The sequence below is a fragment of the Sarcophilus harrisii genome, chromosome 6 (assembly GCF_902635505.1).
Source record: "Sarcophilus harrisii chromosome 6, mSarHar1.11, whole genome shotgun sequence".
In the NCBI taxonomy this organism is placed as follows: Eukaryota; Metazoa; Chordata; class Mammalia; order Dasyuromorphia; family Dasyuridae; genus Sarcophilus; species Sarcophilus harrisii.
Window position 1 is genome coordinate 241,316,799 of NC_045431.1, and position 18,209 is coordinate 241,335,007.

Genomic DNA, 18,209 nt, shown 5'->3' on the forward strand with positions numbered 1-18,209 from the left:
CCCCAAGTTCTGCTCTCTGGGTACCAGAAAACACTACGGCGCTTTTCCTATCGACACTGCCCATGTCTGTGGCAAAGCACGGCCCGGCGATCATCAGCCTTACAACATCTTAGTAAAGGCCTGTGCTCGGGCCTCCTTGTGTACTGGCTGACTATCAATGGCACCTATACCCGGGGTTGTCGTGGGGATCAAATGAAACAATTATAAAGCAGCTGGTGCAGTCCCTGGCACATGGGAAGCACCAGATAAACTTTTGGTATTATTATTATTAAATAGAAGCAGCCAGGGGTGGTTTGTAAGTCATTGTTTTAGGAGAGAGGATTCACCAAGTGATGGTCGCCATACTCCCCCCAAGGACCGAGGGGGGCGAGGTCAGAAAGGATGCCAGGGAGGGGATAAGTTTAATTAGGGGGGAGAGAAATGCAACATGTACATAAATAGATGAATATAGTGATTGCAGGAGGGAGAGATTTGTTGCAGGGGATGGGGGTGGGCACAGAGAGATCCTGAAAGGTCCTTGATAGGATATGGCCCCTGGGCTGTGAAAGAAACAGAGGATTCTAAGAGATGAAGACAAGGGGGCAGTACAGGCCCAGGGAACAACCCGGGCCCCTCACGGAGGGACAGCAGAGAGCTGGGAGGGCTGCTTAGTTGCAACAGTATGAAACATGACCAAGAAGGCAGCTGGGAGCCAGATCAAAGCGGGCATGAGATGCCATTAATAAGTGGTTCACTTTTCATCCTGGAGACAAAAGGAAACCGTGGGCCATTGGTGGCTCGGGAGCTGAGGAAAAAGCATTTAATCCTATTCACTCATTTTACAGACTTGTAGAAAGGGATAAGCCTTGCACTCCCCCTGCCCCCATTTCTGTAGTGGAGGCTGCTACGAGCACCTGGACTCTCGTGTGGGCAGCGGGCCCACATGGAGAGCGCTGACTCAGTCAGTAAGAATTCACTAAGCGTTGCCATGTTTCGGGAGAGCAGTTAGGTGGGGCCACAGCAAACAGAGCCCTGCATCTGGAGGCAGGAAAAACGGAGTTCTTCCTCAGAGGCATCCAGCCTCGGATGCTAGCCATGTGACTCTACTTCCCCAACCTTGATTATCCCCCTAACCCTCTTCTCTCCTCCTTAGTCGAAAATCTGCAAGATCTGTGATCTTTGGATAAAATGCAAACCCCACTTATTAAGGCCATTTAAAGTCCCCTTCCATCTGCCTTCTCTCTACCTCCTTCTTTTATTTTTAATTTTTTATCCTTCCTGCTTTCTTCATTCTGATCAAAAGTGGCCTCCCAGCCCTCTCCATGTCTCTTTTCTCCATCACTGAGAAAGAATTAATGCAGCCACCCAAGAAAGGAGGTCCCTCGGTCCCCTTGTTTATACCCACAATCCCTCTGTCTCCTTAAGGGAAGTAGTCCAGGAGGGGATAGTATTTTATCTATGTAATCTTTTTTCTTGTTCAAGGTTCCTTTAAATGTTACCTGGAGTCACCTTGGGGTATAAAGTCATATCTGAGGGCATGATGGAGGCTGTTCCATGCCTCTAACATCTGGTGAACTAGTAAAACTGATTTGCCATTCTCTCTCTCTTTATTAAGTCTGGTAGCTTGTCAATGCATATGCTTTATTATTATTATTATTATTATTATTTACTGAGGCAGTTGAGGTTAAGTGACTTGCCCGGGGTCACACAACTAGGAAGTGTTAAGTGTCTGAGGCCAGATTTGAACTCAGGTCCTCCAAACTTCAGGGCTGGTGCTCTACACACTGCACCACCCAGCTGCCCCAATGCATGTGCTTTATTAATCTAAGTGTGCAATAATGATTTAATAGTCCCAAAAAACCTCTGCAGGAACCAATCAGTCGATCCCTCCTGATCCCACTAAGTGGGTCTCCCTCTAGTCCTTACAATGACGCTCCTTGTGGGTCCTCTCGGAAGTGGAGGCTGCAGGTCTCCCTCTAACGTGGCGTCCAACAAGTGTCTCTCAATTACTCTACTCTCCAGGGAACATGTGATGCTTTGGGAAACACGGGGACCTATCTTCGCAAAGAGCTGCAGGCTGGTGGCTGGGACTCCAGTGCCTTGTTATGGTTCTGGCTAAGGAGGGTTACAAAAATCCAAATTTCGATTGGTGATTGATTGCCCAAGCTTATGATGAAAAGAAAACACTGAGCAAAAATAAGGTGATTATTGGCCATTGGGTGTCACGTTTAGGGTAGTTAGGTGGTGTAGTGTGTAGGACATTAGGTCTGGAGTAAGAATGACTCATCTTCTTGAATTTTCCAATCTGGCCTGACACTTTCTAGCTGTGTGACCCTGAACAAGTCACTTCACCCTGTCTGCCTCAGTTTCCTCATCTGTAAAATGAGTTGGAGAAGTAAATGGCAAAAGACTCCAAGAAAACCCCAAATGGGGTCAGACACAACTGAACAACAAAAGAGCAACGTTTGGAATGTTCGTCTGCAACTAGAATTTTACATCTTGTCAGCTTTTCCTCATGTACCTGAAATCATCTCGGGGCAGAGAATGTCAGAGAGCGTGGGGGACTCTACCATCTTCAAGAACAATGATTGGATATCATCATAAATACTAATAAATTCAATAAAATTGGTTCTGGCAGAGCTGAGCCCCCAAATGCAGAGCACAGTGATAATATTCATGTTTTCCTTCACAGTTCAAGCAGGGTGAGACTGAGCAGGTGAGACCTGAGAACAAACTCATCTCCAGTTCCTCATCTCCCACGGCCTACAGGCCATCTTAGCTACAAACAGGAACGGGGTGACTCTGTGGCTGCTTGTTGACAGATTGATTCCGAGTCACACCCTACCAGGGACTTACTACCACCCACAGATGTCCCACTTCCAAGATAAGGAATTGTGAAATCCCTTGATCTGGCTATTATCTACAATCATTCCATTTCTCCCCATGTCTCACTCCTAACACCATTCGTCACCTCTGTGATGTCTAATTCCTTCTCGGGCTTTGCTTTCCCCGACTCAGAAGCCATGGTAGCTATTTCCATACTCTTTTTTTCCTGCTGCTGACAAATAGGTCCAGATTTCTCCCGTCCGAATGGGATAAACTGAGGACCAATCATGGGGATGTACCTTGAACTATGACTCGAGACTTTGCCATAACAAGTTGAGCCACAGCTAAAAAGCTGCAGATGTTGGGTTGTCTTGGATGAACGTGTCCCCTTTGGTTTCTCAATGAGCATTTAAGGACTTTTTTTTTCAGGTGATGGCATTGGGATTTGGGTGACAGAATTCTCTCATCCCAGGATATCCACTTCCTCGTACAGCAATTCTCTAGGGAAATTTAAATTAAGAGTTTGTTATTTATTCTTTTGTTTCTAGGATAGATTTTTATGTTTAGAATATAAGCCTGGACTCCCCCAGCCAATGGGAGAAAAGATTGGGGGGTTTAGGGTCTCTTTAAGCTTGTGTTTTACAATTTGCAGTTTGTGCTTCTCTACTGACACTTTGTCTATCGGGAGTTGCCCTTTCTCCAAGATCGGAATAAATCTTTTTTATTATTATTATTATTTTTTTTTGTAGCCTGGAGATTATCTGATTTTAATTTGGGTAAATGTCACTATCCCACACACAGCCTCAGAAATCATCTCTTGAAACTATGATTCAGTCAAGTGATTCTCTAGTATCTCTCCTCCCTTTTCCAAACAAATTTCAAAAGCCGTCCACACTGGTTGTTTCCCCTTCCTTCTTTCTCTCACTCCTCAGCCCTCAGTAATTTGGCTTCTAACCTCATTGCTCAACTGATAATGCTTCCCCAGGTCCCATGGTCTGCCAACGGCCAACTCTGACGGCCTTTTCTCAATCTTGGTTTTCAGGCCCTTGTTTTTTTTTTTTTTTTATTTAGATGTCACAGTCAACATGACAATAGGCAACATTTGGGGGAGGGGACCAATTTCTATTGTTCTGAGTCATTTTTTAAATTTTATTTTTATTATTTTTCTTTTTATTTCTTTTGAATTATTTTTCTTAACAAACATTGATTTTTCCTTTCTACCATCTTGTCTTATTTACATCACTATATTCCACACCCCTGAAGTCACCCTGGGCTCTTGCTCCATCCAAGGTAGGCCCCTTTTTCTCTGTCCACTCACCTGAAGTGACTGACCCCGTGACCCACCCTTCTCCGCTGAGAAAGGATATTTGTTGTTCCACTGTGTCCAACCCTTGTGACCCCTTTTGGGGTTTTCTTGGCAAAGATACTAAACTTCTCCAGCTGAGACGAGAAACGGAGACAAACAGAATCACGCAGCTAGTACGTGTCTGAGGCTGCTTTTGAACTCGGGAAGATGAGTCTCTTGCCTCCACGTCTGGTGTTCTACTCGCCGTACCACCTGGAAAGGTTATTGCTATCTATCAAAGGGAGGAGGTCTCTTTGCTTAGGTCACAAGTGATAGTAGAGCCTCTTGAGCTGTCTGGGGAAAAAAAAAAAAGCTCCTCCCAGACACCATCTTCCTGCTGGGTGTCCCTGACCCAGGCTCTTCCTGTCTGTCTCACTAATTCATCTCCGCTTGCTCACTGGATAAACATGGCCATTATGGCGGCTCATTGTCAGAGTTCTCAGGCTGTGATCTTACTTCTTTCTCCACACCCTCCGGTGTCTGTGTCACCTTCCTCTCACCCACATACAGATGATGGAGGTGCAAATCATGAGGTCAGCGGTAACGGGGATGAGGTGCGAGAGTCGGGGTGGAGGGGTCCCCTCTGGTCGGTGCTCGTCCAATGGGAAAGAATCCGCAAACCTGAAATCTGTGCAGCAAAAGGGATTTATTGGTGCCGAGATGCCGGCCTTCTGGGAAGACAGACTTCTCAGAGGGCAAAAAGGTCCTGTTAGGGACATAGCAAAGGTTAACCCTGAGAAGAGAATATCCTCACAGAGGGCAAGAGTCCTGGCGGGCAATTTTGCCAAGAAGAAAGCTTCCCTGGCAGAGAAAATCCTATTTGGGACTTCTGCAAAGATTGGGGCTCTGAGTTGTCTTTTATTAGTCACCTGAGGTTCGGCTCTCAATTGAAAATTGAATGAGATTCCCTCAATCGTTGACAATGTCCCCGGTTAGAGCTCTAATTGGAAAGAGATCACTTCTCTTGAGAGTTTGAGCTACTGGGAGTGGTTCTGGACTAATCTTCAACTCAGTAGAGGGGGCGACCAGGCCTGAATGAGACCACTTTGCTTCCCTGGGGGGGGGGCTCTCTCCCAGGAGATGTAGCCAGTTTCAGGGCTCACCCCCATCATCCCCCCCAAAAGTCAAAGGGGACGCAATTTGCATCAGAGAGAACTCCCCACTCTATCTATCCAGCCCCAGACTCCATCCCAACCCACCAGAGCCTTGTCATTTGGAGATTTCAAATGAGATTTCCTGGCGTCAAGTCAACAACAGAACTGACGGTCACCCCCAACACCCCCTTTCTGAGCTGCCTTATTTCTGTCTGGTGTCCCCACCGCCTAATTCAAAGCTGTGATTCCACCTACTTCTGAATCCAACCAGTCAATGAGCGTCATTGATTCTAGCTCAATGGCCGCCTGTAGATTCAGGGCCTTAACCTCTCACCTGGACTATCACCGTCCCCTAACTGGCCACGTTGCTGCCTCTTCCTCCTACTAGAGTTTGAGCTCCCGGACACTTCTCTTGCTCCAGGAGACCCTCGCAGCACACTATCCCTGGAGCCTCAGCCCACGGTGTCCCAGCCCTTTTTTCCCCACCCCCGTGCCCTTACTACCACATACTATAAGCTCCTCGTGGGCAGGCGTGGATTTGCCTGCCCTTATTTCCTCAGACTTAGCCCCCAGCTTGACTGATAGAGCAAGAGGCCAGAGGCAGCATGAGCCCCACAAGGCAGACTGTGCTGCCATCTTGGCCCCAATCTTCCCTCAGCTCCCGATGGGGACGGCCTGAGCCCAGGAGCCTCCAGCCCAGGGTTCATGTCCTGGGGACATCCTGGGAAGCCAGTCCTGGGGACCCTGCAACCACAGCCACTGGAGACCCAGAAGGAGAAGTTGTGACCCCAAAGTCCCAGCCCCTGTCCGGTGGTTCAGCATCAGGAGCTGGGATGATTGACATCAGAGAATATCCCTGGTCTTCTGCTTGGCTGAGGACCATGGGACTCCTCCATCCAACTGGCAGCCGTGACCTTTCTCCCATTAGAACAGGAGCTCCTTGAGGGCAGGAACTATTTGCTGGTCTCTTTTATCCCCACCCTTTAGCATAGTGCTTCACACATAGTAAATGCTTAATGCCTACTGTTTTTCACTCATTCATTCATTCATTCATTCGATACAGTACTTAATCTAAATTGCATCAATTCATTCATTTTTTTTCTGATTTCATTTCCTCTAGCCTCTCTTCTCATTCATTTCTCACAAAAGTGGATTCTCCATCAGGCCCCAGAAACCTCCTCGGTAGATCACTTAGGCCCTCTCATAAGTACCCTCTGCCCTTGGGCCCTCTCCCTGTGATGGGAGGGTGGAGGATTCTCCCAGAGCTTCCTCTGAAGGCTCTAGGCCTGGTCATCACTTCATCTCTCCCCAGGATGTGATCCAAGCTTCCCACCCCCCCAGCTGGATACCTCCTCCCTCCAGATTCCTTGCACGTATTGTCTTTCCCCATTCGATTGAAGACTCCTTGAGGTCTGGTTTTGTGTTTTTTTGCTCATAATATTTGTATTTCCAGCATTTAACCCAGGGTTTGGTTATAGTTTCTTTCTCTCTTCAATTTAATCATTTTATTAACCATTCATAAACCAAGCCAACTGGTTATTAAAAAAGAATGGTCTTTGGCCATCTTTTTTAGATCGAAGACAAATATTTTATCAAGGGTTTCTTGGGACTTGGAGACAATGTGGGAGGGAAAAAATGGAAAAATGGATGACAAAATGACTTGACCAAAATCAAAGGGGGCATTGCCCTCTGATAAGTGCATCTTACAGATAAAAGATGAAAAGGAAAAAGTAGATGCCTCCCTTCCTCCAGATACATCTCATGCAGTCCTGTGGCTCTGGTCTGTTTGTCAGCTCAGGCTAACTGTAGAAATTTCCTACAAAACTGATCTCACAACAAACTTCCAATTTACTTTGCTAATCAACAGGTAAGTTCATGAACGTTAACTCTAACCTTATGGAATCTTTCTAGACCAGGGAATTCACAATTTTACGTATCACCAACATCCGTCACCTGCACCACCTCTCTCTGTCTACAACTGAAATCAGAAGCCGATATTATATGATGTATTCCAACATAAAAACAAATTCTTCTAAAATTGCCGCATTTATCTAAAGTTAACGAAAGGTTCTGGGATGGACACATAAATACAGCGAGTAACAATTTTAAGTAATCCCAGTTTAAAGTTTAAAATAATGCATGTGGGATTTACAATAAAACCATTTAAGTTCTTGCTCTGTTCAAATGCACACCCTTCTGAACAAATGTTACCTCTCCCACTAGTTATGTATTCCTTAACACAGGATAATTCCTTAATTATCCTCATAGCATTGAAAAATCAAAGGATCTTGAACTTAATCAGCAATATATAACTAGTATATCTTTGTCTTTATATATATATATAATATATACTGTCAGATATACTCTTTAAATTAGCTTATACAGGCTTGATATTATTTTCATCTAACATTTTCATCCGTTATATCATCTAACATGATTATAGAAATTTGGCATATACTTTCTTGACCACTGACTCTTTTTTTATAGCTTTTTATTTACAAGACATACGCATGGGTAATTTTACAGCATTGACAATTGCCAAACCTTTTGTTCCAATTTTTCCCCTCCTTCCCCCCATCCCCTCCCCCAGATGGCAGGTTGACCAATACATGTTAAATATGTTAAAATATAAATTAAATACAATATAAGTATACATGTCCAAACGGTTATTTTGCTGCACAAAAAGAATCGGACTCTGAAATAGTGCACAATTAGCCTGTGAAGGAAAACAAAAATGCAGGCAGACAAAAGTAGAGGATTTGGAAATTCTGTATAATGGTTGATAGTCATCTCCCAGAGTTCTTTTGCTGGGCGTAGCTGGTTCAGTTCATTAGTGCTCTGTTGGAACTGATTTGGTTCATTTCATTATTGAAGAGGGCCACGTCCATCAGTATTGATCCTCATATAGTATTGTTGTTGAAGTATATAATGATCTCCTGGTCCTGCTCATTTCACTCAGCATCAGTTCCTGTGAGTCTCTCCAATCTTCTGTATTTATCCTGCTGGTCATTTCTTACAGAACAATAATATTCCATAACATTCATATAACACAATTTATTCAGCCATTCTCCAGTTGATGGGCATCCATTCAGTTTCCAGTTTCTGGCCACTACAACCACAGCTGCCACAAACATTCGTGCACATACAAGTACCTTTCCCTTCTTTAGTATCTCCTTGGGATATAAGTGCAATAACAACACTGCTGGATCAAAGGGTGTGCACAGTTTGGTAGTTTTTTGAGCATAGTTCCAAATCGCTCTCCAGAATGGCTGGATCTATTCACAATTCCACCCACAATGTATCACAACGACTGACACTTCTTCCAAATTCATCCTCCACCCAGCTGCCAATATTCCTAAAACACGGTCAAACTATGGTCCTCCCCACCTCATAAAATCCCGTGCTTTTCTTTCTCTTCTAGGTTCAGATACAAACTTCTCTGTTTGCCATTGAAAGCTCTTTATTCCTTGACCCCAAATAATGTTTCTAAAGTTATTGGACATCAGTCTCCTTCCCGCAGTCACTGACCCAACCAAACTGTTATTCTCACTGTTCTTCCCATAGGACATCATCTTCCCATAGGACTCTTCCCTCAGGACACATCATCTCCCATAGGACGCCATGCTTCTGTACAGTTTGCTCCCCACACCTAGAATTTATTCCCTCTTAATCTCTGCCTCTTGGAACTATTCACTTTCTTCAAAACCGCTCAGGAGATCTCTCCTAAACTCCATGCTCAAAACAGAAATGAGTACCTCCCCTCAAAAAAAAAAAAAAAAAAAAAAAAAAAAAAAAAAACCTTTTGATTTATCAAATCTGGCTTGTACACACTTGTGTCCATGAAGAGAATGGAAACTCCTACATCCACAAGGCCCAGTGGTAGTTGGTTCTGATTCACAGTGTGTTGTCCTTGGTCAAAAAAAGGAGAGGAGTAAGGTTCCTCAACCTCATGACCTTCCAAGAGAGAAGAGACCTTCCTTCAGTGAGGTCATGGATCCTTGCCAAGTACTCCTCTGTGGTTAGAGCCCTGCAAGTTCCCTGGGGGGATGTGGGGATTGTTTCCCCCTCCTGTTCCTTTCAGGGATTGGAGGCTCCCCTTTCTCCTGGGTGTTTTAGACTTGATCCTGCCAGGAAAGGACCAGACTCTTTCACTTCTGAGGATTATACTTGGCTCTAGGATCCCAGGTCTAGTCTGGATGAGGAAGAAGAGGCTGGGAGAGCATTGTCAAGAAGATGGGGGGCGAGGGGGGGTGTAGCCTAGATTAGAATACTTTTAAGAGGTTAATTGAATAACTGGATCTAAACTGCAGTTATTGGACTTACAACTAGAAAAGCCCTTCAAGGTCAAAAAATTAAGGAAATTGTTGTAGAAGAAAAGTTGGAAAAAGAAATGAGAGTGATGTGAGAAAATTATGAAAAGAGAATTGACAGTTTGGTTTTTTAAAAGACACAAAAATACTGAAGAAAATCACATCTTAAAAATAGAATTGAATTAATGGTAAAAGAGGCTCAAAAATTCAATGAAGAAAAAAAGAAATGCAAATTAAGACAACTCTGAGATACCACTACGTACCTCTCAGATTGGCTAAAATGACAGGAAAAGAAAATGACAAATGTTGGGGGCCATGTGGGAAAACTGATACATTGTTGGTGGAACTGTGCATGGATCCAGCCATTCTGGAGAGCGATTTGGAACTATGCTCAAAGAGTTATCAAACTGTGCAGGCCCTTTGACCCAGCAGTGTTTCTATTGGGCTTATTATATGCCAAAGAGATCTTAAAGGAGGGAAAGGGACCCACCGTGTACAAAAATGTTTGTGGTGGACCTCTTTTTAGTGGCCAGAAACTGGAAACTGAGTGGATGCCCATGAGTTGGAGAATGGCTGGGTAAATTGTGGTATATGAATGTTAGGGAGTATTATTGTTCTTTAAGAAATGAGCAGCAAGAGGATTTCAGAGAGTCCTGGAGAGACTTACACGAACTGATGCTAAGTGAGAAGAGCAGAACCAGATCATCATACATGGCAACAGCAAGACTATACGACAATCAGTTCTGATGGACGTGGCTCTCTTCAACAGTGAGATGATTCACCAATTGTTCAGGGATGAAGAACCATCTACATCCAGAGAGAGGATCCTGGGAACCGAGTGTAAACCACAACATAGCAGTCTCACTCTTTCTGTTGTTGTTTGCTTGCATTTTGTTTCTTTCCCAGTTTTTTTTTTCCTTCTTGATCCAATTTTTCTTGTGCAGCAAGATAACTGTATAAATATGTATGCATATATTGGATTTAACATATATTTTAACATATTTAACAAGTATTGGTCTCCCTGCCATCTAGGGGAGGGGTGGGAGGAAGGAGGGGAAAATTTGAAACAGAAGGTTTTGCAAGGGTCAATGTTGAAAAATTACCCATGCATATGTTTTGTAAATAAAAAGATTTATTGAATATTGAATGAATATTGAAAATTATCTTTACATGTATTTGAAAAAATATTTAAATATTATAAAATGATTTTAGGAAAAATATTTTAAAATTATATATCACGTGAGAGGAAGAGAAAGAGTGATACCAATTTTAAAAAGAATTGTTGGACTACCTGAAATTTTTAAAAAAAAGTCTAGCTATCACTTTTCAAAGAATTGTAAAGAAAAACTGCCATGATATTGATCAAGACAGTGAAATACAAATTGAAACAATCTACCAATCATCTCCTGAAAGAGATCACAAAATGAAGATTTGAAGGAATAGCCAGATTTCAGGACTCCCCTGTCAAGAAGACAATATTGCAAGCAGCCAGAAACAATTCAAATATCATGGAGTCACAATCATGATCATATCAGATTTAGAAGTTTCCAGGTTAAAGTAGCAGAAGACTTGGAATATGATATTAGAGAAGGCAAAGGAGTTAGACAGGCAATTGAGAATAATCTACCCAACAAAACTGAGTATAATCCTTCAACAAAAAATGGATATTTGATGAAAGAGAGATCTTTGATGAAAAGCCCAAAGCTTCATAGAAAACTTGGTATTTAAACATAAGACTCACAAAAGAAACATAAAAATGTCAACATGAAAGAGAAATCAAAGGAGAGTAAATTCAAGTGTTTATATAACAATGTGGGAAGGTGATACGTGTGATAACAAAGAACTTCATCATTATTAGGGCAGTTCAAAGGAGTCTACAGAGAGAGGGGGGCATGAATGTCAATCAGCTATGTTGGGATCATCTCCCTCCCTCCCCAAGAAAATTAAGGAGTAAGGAAAAGAGAAGAGGAAAGAAAATAGTAGAACGGAGAAACGTTTCTCATATAAAAGTGGTATACAAGGAAGAGCTTTAACACTGGAGGGGGAAATAGGGATGGTATCTGGCAAGGCTTGAATCCCATTCTCACTGGAATTGTTTCAAAGAGGGAAGAATATATATACACACTCAGTTGAGTATAGAAATCTATTTTAAAGGAAATGGGAGGGGAAAGGGATAAGATAAATGGGGGAGGGGGTGATAAAAGGCACGATGGGTCAAGGAAGGCAGTAGTCAGAAGCAAAACAGACTTTTGAGGAAGGCCAGGATAAAAAGAAAGAGAAAAAGAGAAACTGAGGAAAATGGGATGGACAAAATGGAAAGCCATTCCTACAATCATGCTACTGTTGTTGCTGCTGCTGTTGTTATTATCACTGTTATTCCTGCTGCTGCTGCTGTTGCCACTGTTATCCCTGATGCTGCTGCTGCTGTTGCTACTGTTATTCCTGCTGCTGCTATAGTACCCCTGTTATTCCTGCTGCTGCTACTGTTACTACTATTATTCCTCCTGATGCACTTGGGGGCACAGCTAGTGCGAGGCCAGATTTGAACTCAGCCCTTCCCGAGTGCATCGTCATTGCTCCCCATTCCTGGAAGTCCGCAAGATTGTGGATGATGATTTGCCGGGGTTCTGGTGACCTTTGACGGCCTCTGAGATTCTAGGATTCTGTGAAAGGCACTCTAGTGGAAGGACCCAGGCCTTACATCACAGAACCGTCTCCCTGGAAACAACCGGGTCCCTCCACAGAATGTGAGACCCCACAAGTCCCTTGGATGAACTGAGGTAAGGAAAGAGTTACAGGTGGGAGGCTGGGGAGGGCAGGAAGAATGGGGTCTGGAGGACCCCAGGCCAATCATCTGTCACTCTCGTGTCAGTTCCAGGGTTCCTTTTCAAGATGAATTACTTAACCGTTCCAGAGGAGATCCGGAGGGAGGTCGATACTCCGGAGTCCCTGCCTGTGCCTGTTACTCTTGCAGCACCCTTGGCGGCTCCCTCTGCTATGTCACATAGCAGAACTATCCATATTAGGCACCCACCCCGAAGCTCCTGGAACCCAAAGAGCAAGCCCTCTCGCAGTGGCGTCCGGATTCAGCCATCCTACTCCTCCACGGGGCAAAACTGGGAACAAGATCACCACCTAAAAATGAAGAGAAGTAAGACAATCCATCTGTGGATCCCTAGGCCTGGGAAACCCCGGCTTGGACCCTCCCTGCCACCCAGGAGGACCAACTTCTGGGTCCTGCTCCCTGGAGCCCTTCGGGCACTCTGATGGAGCCAGTGGAAGTGTGCCACGGCCCCCCAATCTCTATCTCGGGCACAGTCAAGGGAATAGTAGGGTGCTGTCAAGGCCATGGCTGTCCCTGACCTCAAGAAAGAAAAGCATCGCTGCCCAGTGCTTGGCTTGGTGCCCTTGTGCCCAGTACTAACATGGCCTAAGCCCTCCCCCACCAAGTGTCTTTGGGACTGCTCTCCCGCTGTCTTCTGTCACACTCTAAAAGCCAGGCTAGGGCCGGGCAGGCAGAGGCCCCTCCCCGTCACGGCTCGTATTCCCTGTGTACAGTGAAGGGGTCGGTCTCTTCCAGATTTAAGTAGGTGAGTCTGAGAGGGAGCTGGAGGCCTCCCGACCGCATGCCCGTCTGCCTCTGACTGGGCCGGTGCCGGAGCTGCCGCCCGCTCGGTTACTACCCCAAATGCCCCCGTCGGAGCGCCCACCGGCAGGATGGGGCTCGGCACAGTCAGCGGCCAGGGCCTGACCTCCTTTTTTCCCGAACCCCCCTCTTGTAGCCAGGATACAGCGGACCCGCAAGAAGCAGATAGCCGCCGACGAGCTCCTCCACAAGTGCTGCGGGAAGGTCTTTGAAGTCTTTCTCCGCATCCAGTTCATGCTGGCCGTCCTGGTGCAGAGCCTCATCTTTGAAATCTTCATCTTCATCGTGGTCTGTTTAAACACCACTGTCCTGGTGGTCCAGACCTTTGCTGAGGTGGAGATCTGGGGAGGTGAGCGTCCTCGGGGGAGGGGAATTTGGAGGGGCCAAGAGAGACGTGACCTGATCCAGTCCGGTTCTGAAACTCCGGGAACCACCACAAGGGACCAGGGAGCCCAGTGGGACTAGGTGCTCCATCTCTGGCTTCCTGGAGAAGGAGGAAGAAGGGAGAAAGGACAGGGGAGGAAGATGAGAAGAAAGGGAAGGAGGAAGAGAAGGAGGGAATTTCAGCCCACTTATATCCTCAAAGAAAAATATAGAGACCTTTAAGTAATCCCGGAACATATGTCATTTGGAATTTAATATCCAAGAGGGGATGTAACTGCCAGAAGACCATTTGTCCTGGGAAGACAATTCCTCAGGGTCACTAGGCCAGGAGGAGGCCGGATCAGGGCAGAGGGAGGAGTGTCGACGGGGGTGAGGGAGCTGAGACCTGCACTGAAACGGAGGATCTGGCCTCCCCACAGAATGGTACTTCACAGCTTTAGACTCGATCTTCCTCTGCATCTACTTCATGGAGGCGCTCCTAAAGATCATAGTCATGGGATTAGGCTACTTTGATTCTTGGAACAGCCTAGGTGGGTGAGGGGGGAGGGTTGGATGGGGAGCACGGTTGGAGGAGGTCGGGAACAAGCAGGGGAGGAACCCGCCATGGAGTGGTGGTAGTAATGAATTGGCAGGTGCTGCAGGGAATGATCTTCCAGCTGGGGAAAGGGGCTGGAATAGAGGGGGAGCGTCCTTTTGAGAGGGGCTCCAGACTTAGGGAAAAGAGGCTCTGCTGCCTTGCCCAGGAGCTCGCTTTTCTGATGGAGACACCCAGACCAGTGGTCAGAACACTGAGCCCCAGAGTCCAGAAGACCTAGGTGCGAATTCCACCGTGGGCACTGCCTAACCCTGGGCAGCTCATTTTTCTCCTAAATCTCAGCTTCCTCACGCATATAATGCCTGTAGTAACTCTCTCCCAGGGTGTCTGGGGGGGTCTAGAACAGGGTGGGTGCTTCCCAGCCTAAGAGAGCCGGGTGACCCGCACCCCAAGGCTGGAGCTTCGCGGGGCAGGCCCTTGAGATGGGCACCGTGCCCCTGCCCCCCCAGATTTCTTCATCATGGTCATGGCCATGGTGGACTTCGTGCTCAAGCAGATCTACTTCTCCTCTGTCACGAGAATGGCCCACAGCAAGACTGTCTTCGGCATCCTCAAGATCTTCAAAAGCCTCCGAGCCCTGCGGGTCGTCATGGTGCTCCGCAGGCTCAGGTGAGGGATCCCCGCAGGCCGCTGACGGTCGGGCCAGCACCGGCTGCAGAGGGACGGGGCTTGGAGCTGGAAACTCCTGGGTTTACCCCACACCCCTCCAGGGAAGTGAACTAGATCAGTGGTTCTCACAGTGTGGTCCAGAGAATCATGGGAGGCTCTGAGACCCTCAGAGGGACTACACATTCAAAACTACCCTCAAACGCAAAAACTCTTTGGATGATCCTCGATCATTTGTGATCGCGTAAAGATGCCGAGAACCAAAGTTTGAGAGCCAGTGAACTAATAGATGATTCTAAATGACCCTTCTGGATGCGAATCCATGATCTTATTCCTGGATGAATAGCCACATTCCTCAGTTTCCCCATCTGTAAGACAAAGCGATTGGGTTACTAGAATGCTAGGTGGCTTCTCCCTGGAAATCCAGGGTCCTCTGGGTTCCAGGTCCTCAGCTCCTGTTCTAAGGTTCCTCCCAGCTTTTTCTCCTCTTCTCCTAGGTCGGCCGTTCTCCGCCCCGGGCTCTAAGGGGCAGGGTCTCCCTGCGCCGACCCCTTGTCTTTGCCCTCATGCCTTCCCTAATTCCAAGGTTCTTTGCAGCCAAGGGCCGGCCCGCAGCGCTCCCCGGGAGCCTGGCCAAGCCCTCTGACCTCGTTGTCTTCTCCTCCTGCTTTCAGCTTCCTCAACAGCCTCCAGGAGGTGACGGGGACGCTGGCCGGGTCGCTGCCGTCCATCGGGGCCATCCTCGTCCTGATGTTCACCTGCCTCTGTATCTGCCCAGGCGGAGATGGGGAGGGAGGGGAGAGCAGGGCCATGGGCGGCGGGGGGCCGGGGAGGGCAGCTGGGGCTGGGCAGGGCCGGAGGGCTGGCTGGTCAACACTGCAAGGGCCTCCGGGGCCTCCTTAGCCTCTCCAGTCTTCTTCTCGGTGATATTCCGATCCCTCTTCAACCAGTCGGACCCCAAGCGCTTCCAGAACATCTTTACCACCATCTTCACGCTTTTTACTATGCTCACTCTGGATGACTGGTCCCTCATCTACTTGTCCAGCCGGGACAAAGGTAGCGAGAAGGAGCCGGGAGGGGGGTTGGGGTCCAGCAAGGTGGGAAGTCGCACCGGTCTTGGGAGCTTTGGAGCAGGAGTGGTAACTAGGGTGGGACAATGGGGACTGTGGCCCAGAGTGCAAAGTTCACAGGGGGCTGATCCAGAAAAGTGACAGCATCCAATTAGAAAAATTAAGATGATAAACTCTTGGGGGGTAGCCCCCCCCACTTCCCATTCCCATCCTGCTCCTCTCCAGCTAGGGACATCCTTCCCATGACTTGTCTCAGGCCTCTCTGAGTACAAACTCAAGGCCCTTCCTCCCCCAGGTGCCTGGTATATCGTCCCCATCCTCATGATCTACATTATTATACAATACTTCATTTTCCTCAAGTGAGAAACCAAGCCCCCTCTCCCCTCCCCACCCCGGGGCTCCCCAGTACCCGGCCGCCTCCCCCCTCCCCCGGGATCTTCCCAACCTCCTCGTCTGGCCCTCAGGCCCGGGCCCCTCGCCTCAGACAAGCCCCAGCTCGGCCCCGACTCTAGAAGCCCACGGGGAGCCCCTGCCCCCCACGCCCTCCCTCTGCGGCCCTGCCCCCGCTCCCGGGGCCCTCACGCTCCGTGTCTTGTAGCCTGGTGATCGCGGTGCTGGTGGACAACTTCCAGATGGCCTTACTCAAGGGACTGGAAAAGGAGAAGCAGAAGGTATGGGGGTGGGGGCGGCGATCACTGTTTGTTAGGACCTACTATGTGCCAGCCACGGAGCTGAGCGGGACGCCAGCTTTCCCTGGGGCTGAGCCAGAAAGATGGCATCTATGTCCAAGAGCTCCACCCTGCTCTGTGAGCATTCTCTGCCGGCCTGGTCTCGGGCACTGGAGAGAAGGTGCCCAGGCTGCAGCCCGTGCCCCAGCGAGGGGTCAAGGAGCGTGGGGTCAAGGATCGAGGGTCCCACGGACGCCCACATCCAGGTTGTGTGGCCCGCACCCGGCATTGTAGCCCCTCTGACGAAAGCCCGTGTTCTCCTCTCATTTTTATCACAACCTCTCCCAAGTGCCCTCCGGGACAGAAACAGCCAGAGGGGCAGTTAGCCATGGATGCAACTCCCCCCAGCGGCCCCCCCCACCTGCCAGGGAGACCTCCTCCTTCCCCAGGGCCTGCTCCTGTCTCCGGGAGGGAAGAACTGACTCCTCTCCTCCAACTGGCTCCTCAGAAAGTGGCCCGGATGCACGAGCGCCTTCTGGACGAGTCGCTGACCATCCTCGAGAAAGGTATCGACGCCTCGCTGCCCGCCGGCCACGTCCCGCCTTTCCCCAGCCTCCCGGAGGGAGCCGGTGCCCGAGAGGGGCACTTCCGGGGCCCTCCCGGACCCCCTCCCATCAGCCTGGGGCCCGGCCTCCCCCCATCTTCTGGCCACTTCTCTCCACAGAACCGGAGGAGAATTTGAGCGGGATTTCTCTACAAATCAGGATCATTGAGAAAAAATACGGGGACCTGACAGAATCGTAAGGAGAAGCCCGGGGGGCCGGGCACTGGGGGCAGACAGAAGACCAGGGGTCGGTGGAGCAGGGGAAAGGAGGCAGGAGTCCACTGGGGGAAGGCTCCCGACCCCCAGAACAGAGAGCAGAAGATGTCAGAGCTGGGGGCAGTTAGAACATGGGAAATCAGAGAACAGAGTGCGAGCTGGGAGGGACCCCAGAGCCCAGAGTCTCCTGGCCGCTGCCTCATTCTGGAACAGCCGCTCAGCCGGGCCGGGAGCCTGGGCCCACATCTCATGGGCCCACCGGTTTCGGAGAAGGCTGTGGGGATGGGGCAGCTGAGGAAACCCCCTGTGGCTGCCCCTCTCGACACGCCCTGTGCCCCTGCGTGCCCCCATTCTGGGGTTCTGGTCCTCGGCCATTGGAGCAGGCTTGCTTTCCCTCTGTGGCCCTCAGTTTCCCGGTCTGTGACCTGGGAGCAATAATCCTTGCACAAGCTGCCAGAGGAAGCCCGGGGGGGTCCCCATTCTATGGGGGGGTCCCCGTTCTGAGGGCCCCCCGTGCCCCTGTCTCCCAGACAGCAGGAACAAATGTTCCACTACCTGCAGCTGATGGCGGCCGTGGAGCACCACCAGCAGGTGTTCCGCTCGCAGGCGGCCGTCATCGACGAGATCATCGACAAGGTGTTTGAGGTGAGCTGGGGACCTGGGGTGGGGGGGGCTGTTGTCCCCGGCTCGTCCCTGAGCCCCCTCGTCCTTTTTCTCAGGCCGGAGAAGAAGATTTCAAGAAGTGAATGGGGAAGTCGCCGAGTGACCGCAAGTGGATCCGGCCTTCGTGGCCTTGGGGCCGGCCGGCGGGACCGGGGCTGCCTGGGCCGCGATCCAATAGAGTCCGGAAGTCTCTTTCTAAGCTC

At 48.7% G+C, this 18,209-nt stretch overlaps 1 protein-coding gene across 2 annotated transcripts; it reads left to right on the top strand.

The window, feature by feature from the left end:
- The first annotated feature begins 12,250 nt into the window (after nt 1-12,250).
- On the top strand, nt 12,251-18,209 carry CATSPER1 (cation channel sperm associated 1). Of its 2 annotated transcripts, XM_031942221.1 has the most exons (13): nt 12,251-12,334; nt 12,427-12,705; nt 13,337-13,549; nt 14,004-14,114; nt 14,629-14,788; nt 15,460-15,551; nt 15,698-15,841; nt 16,151-16,214; nt 16,454-16,526; nt 17,032-17,089; nt 17,248-17,323; nt 17,874-17,988; nt 18,063-18,209. In XM_031942221.1, the coding sequence occupies exons 2-13, from the start codon at nt 12,447-12,449 to the stop codon at nt 18,087-18,089; spliced, it is 1,392 nt and encodes a 463-aa protein (XP_031798081.1). In that variant the 5' UTR covers nt 12,251-12,334; nt 12,427-12,446; the 3' UTR covers nt 18,090-18,209. The 2 variants fall into 2 exon arrangements, with proteins under 2 accessions (XP_031798081.1, XP_003774134.2); XM_003774086.4 differs by lacking the exon at nt 12,251-12,334 and having other exon boundaries at nt 12,345-12,705.

Excerpts from the sequence above, each read along its gene's own strand:
- CATSPER1 (XM_031942221.1), top strand. The coding sequence starts at position 12,447 with ATGAATTACTTAACCGTTCCAGAGGAGATCCGGAGGGAGGTCGATACT. Across the intron at positions 12,706-13,336 it reads CCACCTAAAAATGAAGAGAA|CCAGGATACAGCGGACCCGC; the intron begins GTAAGACAATCC and ends CCCCTCTTGTAG. Across the intron at positions 15,842-16,150 it reads CTTGTCCAGCCGGGACAAAG|GTGCCTGGTATATCGTCCCC; the intron begins GTAGCGAGAAGG and ends TTCCTCCCCCAG.